Raw genomic sequence first — 10,426 nt, forward strand, 5'->3', positions numbered from 1 at the left:
AGCTTTGATTAAATAACTTATTTTCAATGAAAAATTATAGGTGCATACAGTAAAAACCTGCATACAAGAACACCCATTTTTGGGGTTCACGCTGATTGGGTTCATATATATCGGGTATTTTAAGTGAAATCAGCCTGAAAGTGTTCTCAAGTGTTCTTAATTTTTTACTTCGAAAAAAAATGTAAGGGATTTACTAACTATGATGAAATACATAACTTTGAGAGAAAATTAAACTTGAGACACACAACATTAGACAATATATTGCACAGCTGAGCATATTTTTCATGTAATTATAAGACTTTTATTCCAAATACAGTAATTTTGTTGTACATTTGCTATACACAGCAAGTAAAATTACTAGCATTTATACAGAGTTCTTGGTGATATACCACAGTAAAGTTACAGACACTGTTTGTTCTATTAGACTGAAAAGGGAAGAGTTTTTATATACAAGAAAAATTTTCAATTTTCAGGCTGAATGTGTTCTTATATATATGCTCCTTTTTTACCAAATTTCCGCCTGAGTGTTCTTAATCCACATGTTCTTGTATGCGGGTTTTTACTGTATTACATTTTTACTCTAAAATCAAGAGGAAAGACAAAAATCGCTAAATATTTTTGCAAGTATGCAAACAGGCAAATGGATCAGATTTCAGAGTGGATATGCAAATTTGGCCGCCTGTGAAGAGATCTCAAGTTACACGGCCAGAAAATTGCATAGCATTAGTTTGAAAATTCTAAAAATACAATGATATGACACAAAATCTTCCAATACTTTTTGGACATATTGTTGCTCAATCATAATATTTACTGGGCCATGGAATTGTCAAATTAGCTATGCCTCACTTGAAGTCCTAAAGTTTGATTTCAATAATGTCATACATAACTAAGTGACAAAAGATATTGATGTTAACAATATAGTAAATTTCTTATTCTAGCTGTCTTAATAAATAATTGTACGAATATTTAACTTGTCTTCTTTGCTGTGAAAAACTTTTTTTTCTGATAAATTAGGTTAAAACCAAGGGAGCGGATTATACATGGGCACGCATTATACACGGGTAAATACAGTAGTATAAAATGCAAATCTGGAAAAAATGGTTTTACTTTAATTTACAACATCCAATAGAAATCTGCTCTGGTTGGTCTTGACTAGTAACATACCCGTAGTAATCCTAGGACCTGTTGTTTTGCCTTCCAGACTGATTTGTGTGAATCAGCCATCAGTTCTGGATTATTCAGCTCCACTCCTGTGTTATGTAATGCATTGGCTGACCCTGAAATCCTACTACCTCTGTCTTCAATGTTGACAGCATCTGAAGGTTTCAACAAATTGAAAGAATCTTCTACGCCAACCTTGCAAGAAAAAGAATAGAAAGACAACTGGGGTTACTTAAAAGTAAAGGCAGACAATTTTTAGTTGCAAAACACAATTGTTGTCAACCATTCAACACAGGGCAGACACCCCAGAAAACAGGCTCTGGAAAAGTACTTAATCTCATAAGCACACCCTGTCCCACTCTTCCTGACATCAGCATGTATATTCTCCACACTGTTCTCTATACATTTCTTTAGGTGCAGACTAGGAGAATTTGTTTAACAATCAAGAGCTTGTTTAGTTGGTGATGATTTCCTTTACTCTCATTACCCTAATGTGTGATCCAGGTGTGATATTGTAAGGAGAAATTAGATGCTAATCACTCTTAGGGGTCAAAGGGTTAATTTCCAATTTAAACCTCAAGGATTTCTTACAGTAACTGTTTCTTGTGCAACATCTGCTAATTTTTCTTCCTCTTCAGAAGTGTCTTCCAGTTGAAGAAATACTTCTTCTAGAGTTGTCATGGACACACCATAACTTGTCACACCTAATAAGGGGGCAGCACAGCCTTCTGAACCATCATTGTTGTCCTCAAGTGCCTTGAGTAAGTCTGAAGTGTATGTGGAAATTGAGTGAGTAAGTTGGGAAAAAAGTCATTAATAAAAGAAAAATCTTTCATAAGTGCCCTGACAATAATAATTATGACCAATCTACACCTCTTGTCTGAGTCTTACAGCCAATAACATCACAGCCAAACTGACCAATCAGATTACAAGGACTGGACCTATAACATTTTACTGACAAAACTTTCACTTGACTCTGAAGATGACTTAATTCTGCTCAGGTTGTTGAAACATCAGTGACCAGCTACTGACAACAGTCCTTCTCAAAACTGGCCTCACATGGACAATTAGATTTCAAGATTAAACAGACAGGTTCGTTGGAACAATTACAGTGATTAATTTTGGTGTTGGTACCAGCGTAATGGAATCGTCTTAATAAAAAAAATGGCTCCATTTTACAGTAAATCTGGAAGGAAAAGGTTTTTTTGGACTTGGTAAGGTGTCTGCTAGACATGGAGTGTGCAGCCTTTCAGATGGGCAACATTTGAAAATAAGGTTGTTTTGATCAAGTTTCAGAAATTCAAAAAAGTCAGTCATGAATTTTATCTTTAACAAGAAAAATTACCCACAATCAGAAGTTTTTATAACATAAAACCGTATTGTAAGTTCTTATCACTTTTAAATGCTTATATTGTTTATATTACATTTTATTGTAATTGGTATGGAAGACCCATTTTGATTGGATGTACCAATAAAGCTATTTTATTTTATATATTTTTTTTACATAACCAAAGTAAAGCTCACACGCGGATTGGTCAGTTCATTGTCCACCATTTGCCCATGGGTGTACGCTGCTGACGTGAGCAAATGCAAAGACTAGTTTAAATTTCTGCGCACTTGTTTTTTTCTGAGAACTGTTTTGCTATGATGTATCAATGTTATGTTAAAAAACAATTGGTAAACACCACAGTGTACACTCATGGATGTACTTGGGAGGTTTGCTAAGCACTCAAGAAACTAGAGTCTCTCTCCCTCATTGCCTCGTGCAACTCTAAAGCTTCTTTTGTGCTTAGCAACCTCCTGCATGCATCCATGACTCAATAGTGTATGCTGTGGTGTTTATCATCAGTTAATTGGTAACTTGTAGTTGTTCATTTTATCAGGAAGTTGTTCATTCACTTTACCTGGAAAACATGACACTTGTTGCATTGGCAGAGCAAATGCCAATTCTTTTCCATGATGACGGATAGCTTCTGCACCTTCCACTTTGCTTTGAACAAGCTCTGTTAATGGCTGAGTATCACAATTTTCTACTAGAGCCATGCTGAAGGGAAAAAATATTGTTACTCAAAAACACAAACAGTGTAATGCTTTCCAATTTTCCTAAAAATAAAACCAGTGAAAGTGAATCAAACTAACCACCACAGCCAATCAAAAAATTCAATCATACATTCAGGTGTCCATGAGAACTCAACATAAAAACTATCAAACCACCTGAAGTGTAGAAAACATGAAAGACTAACTTAAAGTCAAACCTGACTGAACCCTTTAATTCTCACAAGTGACCAAGACAGAATTTCTCCTTATAATATTAATATAATATCAAGCAGACAAGTGATGAGAAGAAAGAAAAATGTTAAGTAGGGAGTACTGGTATTAGTTGATTCAATAACAAATTCTCCAAACTAACATCATTAGAATTGTATCACATACCGTAAGGAGAATCACTGATGAGATCTTAGGAGTAAAAGGGTAATTTTAAGAAAATACAGACTGAAAGAAGTTGTGGTTTCGTATAAACTTCTGACCAATACTTACTTCAAATGATATCCAATTCCAAAGCGATTCTTGAGAAAAAGTGAGCTTCCTGCACAGCGCACTTTTCCTTTGGATAAAATAGCCTTGTAATCTGGGAGTATGAGCACAACCATTGAGCAAACAAGACAAACTTATTCAGCAATTTGCATAATACAATCCTGATTGAAAAAAAATTCACACCCAATTTTCTTCCCCATTTGTTTAAAGTATTTATTGATCAGCAAACTATATAAGGGCTTCCTGAAAGAGCATGATGCAAAATAAGCTCAAAGTGACCACTTGGTAACAGCCAATCAGGGCAGAGATCAGAAGTCAATAAAACAAATCATTCATTTACCAGCTAAAATGTCCGCCTCATCCATAAAATGGGTTGTAAGGAGAACCACTCGGTTTTTACACTTCTCTTTCAACAAAGACCACATGAGTCGGCGTGAATATGGATCCATTCCACTTGTGGGTTCATCTAAGATGACCACCTTTGCATTTGTACACAAATAACAAATCCTTTCAATCAATGAATGGGAAAATCAGTCGAACAAGTTGCTTAATACACTAGTAAACTTGACTCCTGGCCAAGGCCAGGACCCACAAGGGTCACTGAGTTGAAGCCTCTTGGATACGGCACTACCAGTAACTCTGCATTTGCCCTTCTCCATCTCAGGGTTAAACTTTGTACCCATGTAACTTGAAAAAACCCTTAAAAGGAAGGATTCCTTTTGCTGGAGCAACAACCTGCCCAATTCAAAGGTAATATTTCATGCACTGAGGGTCAACCTTCACTCAAAAGAGAGATTTAAATGAAATGTATTGAAACATCACTACATTCCAAGCAGAAGGGAAATGAGAAGAAAAAAAATTATCAGCCATTGTAGGCATGTCATTTGATTTAACAGGCCAAAAATGATCAGGAATGCATGGCAGACAGTGGAGAGAATTGAAATATTGATCTTCATCTAGTGAAAAGGTCAACCAGAGTTAGCTTAAAGAAAAGACATTTGGTTTAATTCCCATTTGGTTTATTCTCATAACACTTACAATTTGACACATGTATTTAACATTTATTCCACGAGCGCATGTTGAATATGAGATGATAGATAGCCAACGAGGCGCATAGCACCGAGTTGACTATAATCATCTCATATCCAACAAGTGCGAGTGGAATAACTGTTTTATTAAAAACGTTAAATTAAATTATTAAATTTTATTAAATTTTTAGCTCCCTTTCAATTTTAAGCTGACACATACGCTTGCCATATTTGTAGATTATGGTATATTGGCTATACCATAATGGCTAAGCCAATAAAAAGTCTTGAATTACATTATCCAATGATCTAGTTTTTAATAAACAGGAAATATACCTTTGGATCTCCAATGAGTGCTATGCCAACACTAAGCTTCCTCTTCTGGCCTCCACTCAAATCTTTTGACAAAGTGTCCTTTTGGTCTGCCAAGTCAATTTCCTTCAACAACGAACTCACCTTGAAAATATGTGAGTTACTTTATATCATTTCCCTGTCTGGCACTCTGCATCCTTAAAATGCATCACTTCACATGAAATCATGGCTTACCATCTATGGCTAGAGCTTATTCAAGTGAGGCAAATCATCATTTTCTCACAGAAAATTAGTGTGGCCTCTTATTTCTTTCTAACCTCTTTTTAAATGAAGCAATACAATTCTCTCTGAGAGTATGATAAATAAACCACTATTTTTGGCAGTATCATGAAGATTCACATGTACAAGGGTACCACCAGGGCCGTTACTCCAAAACTAGCTTGTGGCAGGTGCAGGTTGTATTCCAGAGAAAAGGCCTTAAGTAAAATCATAAACAGCGTAATGACTTGTCAACAACTTATGTGAGTGGCAAGGATGTTTACATGTAACAGATGTGTGTTACAGCTAACAAACTTACCATGTCATTGCTCTCTTCCACTGGCACTTCTTTGAGGCCAGAGTAGAACTCTAAATGTTCTTTCACTGTCACAAAGTCAAAGAGCACATTCTGTTGCTGACATACACCTTGCATAAAACAAAAGCAAACAACATGAAAATAATAGTTGTAAAAAGACCTGAAATTACACCATACCAATAAGACAAGGTCACAACCAAGATTACAGACAAAGAAAATTACAGTTAATTTATGGAAGAAATTGCAGTAATTTGTGGAGCATATCATATTATTAGGTACAGTGACTGGATCAATGTTGGTAACTGAGCAACTGTACACCACCCACCCCTCCCTAACCCAACATTAACTCTCACTCGTCCTCAGTTGACTGTTGTTAGGTTAGGGGAGGGGTGGGTGTGCAGTTGCTCAGATACCCACATTGATCTGGGTTATCACTGGGAACTAGTTGTCAAGGAGGGGAAAGTAATAAAATTAATTTACATGCTCACCAATGCCCTTTCTAATTTCCTGCATCTGATTGGGGTCAGCGATGTTCTTTCCATAGACAGTGGCATAACCCTCAGTAACAGGAACCATTCCTGTCAGCATGGCTATCAGTGTTGTTTTACCTGCTCCATTGTGGCCCAACAGTGCTGTCACATGACCCTCATATATATCCATGCTGACTCCTGGAGGTGTAACACAAAAGTTTTCACTGAGTAATTTCTAATCAGGGAATTAATCCTTAAAATAAAGAAGGAATTCTGTCTATTCAATTAAAAAGAGAGAAGTAAGATGCCTTCATCAGAAATTTATGCTTTTTAAATTGACTGATTATAACTAGTCTGACTAGTCTGACTGACTTGGGGAGCAGTGATGGCGCAGTGGTGAGAGTGTTTGCCTCCTACCACAGATTGTTGCCCAGGTTCGATTCCCAGACCTGGTGTTGCATGTGGGTTGAGTTTATTGTTGGTTCTCATCATTGCTCTGAGGGTTTTTCTCCAAGTCCTCCAGATTTCCTTCCTCTTCAAAAACCAACATTCTGTATTCCAATTTGATCTGGAGCGGAGTGTTTTTAACATGAGCCAATGGCTTGGTAGATTGGGCAAACACTTCCTACATTATCGGCTTTTAAATAATTTATTTAAAAATCATAGTTGAGCGAACAGCTGACTGGCTTTCTATCTGACTGAAAAAAAGGCTGACCTAATGCTTGTCTATAATGTGACTGACAAGCTGACTATCTCAGGTTCTCCTTTTTTACTGACCAATTGACTGACTGAATGTCTTAAATAACAAACTGACTCTTGTCTGATTGACTGATTTACTGTCTATCTACATAACTGCTTTGGAATCCCATCCTGCTTAGCTGACTGACTGTCTATTGACTGACTGACTAGTGACTGACTAACTGACTGACTGATTGGCCGCCAGTCTGACTGACTGACTGTCCAACTGGCTGACTGATGGACTGTCTGACTGACGGACTGTCTGACTGATGGACTGTCTGACTGACCAACTGTCTAACTGATGGAATGTCTGACTGATGGACTGTCTGAATGACGGACTGTCTGACTGACGGACTGTCTGACTGACCAACTGTCTAACTGACCAACTGTCTGACTGACCGACTGTCTTACTGACCATCTGACTGACTGATTCCTGACTGTCGACTCACTAACTGATCAACTGATGATTAGTTTGATAGCTCTTACTGTCAACTGCAACAACCTCTTCTTTCCCATGGTAAACTTTCCTTAACTTGTGAATGCTGAAATAAAAACACAGCAAAAACAACAACAAAAAATACAGTCACGAAGTAAAATTCATTAGCACATGAACAAAAGTGAAAGTTTATCTCTACCTCATTCAAGTACTGTTAAAATAACACTTGTTTGTAATACCTTATTACTTCATTTCCCTGTAATTCTGCCGGCATGGCCTCAATGTCTTGAGATGCCTCCTCTATGCTTACAGAAAGCTGTCTGCTAGGTGTTTTCCATAGCTCCTTCTTGCCACAGATACCTTTCCAGAAGGATGGCATAAAGATGAAGTAAGGGGGTCTGCGCTGACCATACTCACCAGGAATTACTGCATCAAAATACAGAGCCAGCAGAAGATACAAAACAGTGTCAACCAGCAGCATTATAGTGGGATACATGGATGGAAAACTCCCTTTGGTGGACCAGTTGTCAAACTTCAGACCTTCCCCATCAACAGCCTAAAAATTTCAAGTTGGAAAAATTTATCAAAGAGCTGTGGACACACACATACCTTCAAGTATCTTCAGAAAAGTGATTGTTTATTTTAGGTGTGAGTTTATAAACAGCCTTAAAAGTTCTTCAAATGCATTTAGTTCGCAAAAGGTGTAATTAAAATAAAATCAACCTACCTCATACAAGGCAAGAGCAAACGCTGTTGGTGAAAAGAGTGATAATAACCACTTCACAGCATTAGACACTTTAATAAGGACAAGGGGAATGGCAAGGGTTGCAAGAATTGTTGTCACCAGAGATGCAAAAAGGCCAGCACTCTTTGCACTCTTGAAGAATGGCGTCAGCATCAAAGACATTGTGATGATGCTTAAGCTATACAGGTAGCAGATGATGACTATCACAACATAGTTGCTATTGGAAAATATATTTCCTGGTATTGTGATCGCATTCAAAATGAGGACAGCTACTAGCATGATCACTGCGTAGGTTATAATCCATGACAACCAGTATGCGAAATCAGAAGTACCCATAATTCTCATCAACTCCTTCAGTTTTAGTTCCTTCTCCTGCACTAGATTGACTAATAATACAGTGACGTAAGGAGCAAATGCCATGACCATGTAGATCAAAATTGTAATGGCAAACCCTCCTACAGGTTGCTTGTAAGAGCCCTTTGGCATCATCTTCGCTTTGATGTCTGGGACAATGTAGTGAGAAAAATTCCCTTCAACCTTAAACAAGAAAAATATTATCAATCAAATCACTTCTATCACATAAAGTAAATCACAAGTCAGATGATTAAAGTTAACATTTGTCTGAAAAGAACATTGTATACCTTCCAGGAGTTCTTTTCCCTAATCACTTAGCAGGACTAATGGTCTAATCCAACCAAACCTGTCATAAGCACTCACCTGTCGGGAATGGTAGGGTGACAACTTAATTAATACAGGTTCCACAGAATAGGGGTGTTATAAATCATGAAAAAAAAAAGATGATAAAAAATGCCAATGTACACAAACTCACTCAGAAATACTACTGACTGATTTTTGGAGAGAAACATGTATTAGTTTTTTTTTTTTTTTTTTTCCAACAAATATCCCTTTCAACACTGGAAATAACTTTTTTCAAGACCTCTAATTCAACCTTGTTGACAGACATTTATCCAGACTCCTTTCACTAAATCCTGGGTCCACCCAAGAAAAATTATATTTCACCAGCAATTACCTTTGTAATAGCAGCATCAATCATTGTTTGCAGGGTTGCTATTTTCATTACAATATAAGAATTGGCAGGGCAGCCCCCCGAAAACAAACTGGAGATATCATGACATTCACCTAGACCTGAAAGGGGGAAAATAACAAAAAAAAATTAAATATTCATGTCAAAACATTTAACAGCAACATTGCTCAACACAAGAATGATATCCCCTTCAAATTAAATTAGGCTCATACACTTTTAAAAAAAATCATGACAAAAGAATCCCATAAGATGTATGCTTCAAGTTGAAACATGTCCTGGGAGAGGGAGGGGGGCTATCTTTTCTCAGTCTGGATGGGAATGTTTTACAAAAGAATGTAAGGTTTTTAGGGTCTTGACCTTTAGAGGGGGCCTAAAAATTGTACAATTTTTCACATCCCTGCTTCTTGTTTCCAGCAAACATGGGCATGGTATAAACTACGCATAAATACAAGTACACATACCACAATCTACAATTATAGATTGTGGTATGTTTATATGATAAAAACCTTGTTTTTATCATAAACAAGGTTGGGTTCTTAGATCTGGGTAGCACACCCTTTAAATATCCTCCCACTCTCAAACACAGGTTCCCAGACCTGGAAAACCGACTATATGAATTCCCAATTAGACCTAGAAACATTGTGTACAAAGAGTTGCATGAAAAAACTACAATTTATTTGCTACATACTTTCAGAGCCTGGCACTTATTTTCACTTCTAGTGGAGGTAAAAGTAAAGTCTGATTACAAGCCAAGTGCCCAATCAGACAGTGCTTTACTCCTGTTTCCATAACATGAAGCGACTACGAGTATTTATACTACCCCCCCTGGAAGGGGTGCTAATCCACCACAGGGTTACCCCCAGCATTAAATTTTCCAGTACCCATTCAAATACCTGGGTGAAGAGAAGCACTGTGAGAGTAAAGTATCTGGCCTAAGAACATAACACAACCACTCAATCCAGGATCGAGCGGACTAACCATGAGGCAACCCCACCTCCCATACTAGTGGAGGGGGACAACAAAATTTTTGCAGTTGTGCAGTAGCTAAGTTTTTGTTTGTTTTTTTGGGTTTTTTTTAACAATATTCCCTTAAATAAAACACCACACCACAATATTGTGGCAATCTCAAATCTAGAAGCATGCATTGCCTGCATTGTCCAAGGTCTTAAGTATGACAAAAAAAAATGTTATTGCTTAGTTTGAGTTGTTTGTTCAATGATTAATGACCCTATGTGACCCTATCTGAACTAAATATAGCCTGTCTTGAAGGCAAAAATCCCACAATTTGCTAAAAATGTATGGAGACAAGGGAATTTGAAGTAAACAAATCGATACAAAACTGCTTTTTTAACAATACAAGTAAAGTTTGAACGAAAAAGAAATCA

At 37.1% G+C, this 10,426-nt stretch overlaps 1 protein-coding gene across 3 annotated transcripts in view; it reads right to left on the reverse strand.

Moving 5' to 3' along the window:
• The window catches only part of LOC111322991 (cholesterol transporter ABCA5-like), a 28,856-nt gene that overhangs the window by 13,282 nt on the left and 5,148 nt on the right, over window positions 1-10,426 (reverse strand). For 2 of the 3 annotated variants that reach the window (XM_088736216.1, XM_022926241.2), the window contains exons 3-14: window positions 9,027-9,142; window positions 7,979-8,533; window positions 7,491-7,807; window positions 7,302-7,357; window positions 6,096-6,275; window positions 5,611-5,717; window positions 5,058-5,177; window positions 4,037-4,175; window positions 3,700-3,790; window positions 3,066-3,205; window positions 1,753-1,928; window positions 1,165-1,356 (exon numbers count right to left, since the gene is read on the reverse strand). In XM_088736216.1, coding sequence (XP_088592342.1) covers window positions 1,165-1,356; window positions 1,753-1,928; window positions 3,066-3,205; window positions 3,700-3,790; window positions 4,037-4,175; window positions 5,058-5,177; window positions 5,611-5,717; window positions 6,096-6,275; window positions 7,302-7,357; window positions 7,491-7,807; window positions 7,979-8,533; window positions 9,027-9,142 — 2,189 coding nt within the window. Of the gene's footprint in view, window positions 1-1,164; window positions 1,357-1,752; window positions 1,929-3,065; window positions 3,206-3,699; window positions 3,791-4,036; window positions 4,176-5,057; window positions 5,178-5,610; window positions 5,718-6,095; window positions 6,276-7,301; window positions 7,358-7,490; window positions 7,808-7,978; window positions 8,534-8,637; window positions 8,702-9,026; window positions 9,143-10,426 lie in introns of those variants that run through there. The other variant, XM_088736217.1, reaches the window with a different exon arrangement.

The sequence above is a fragment of the Stylophora pistillata genome, chromosome 10 (genome assembly GCF_964205215.1).
Source record: "Stylophora pistillata chromosome 10, jaStyPist1.2, whole genome shotgun sequence".
NCBI classification, from domain to species: Eukaryota; Metazoa; Cnidaria; class Anthozoa; order Scleractinia; family Pocilloporidae; genus Stylophora; species Stylophora pistillata.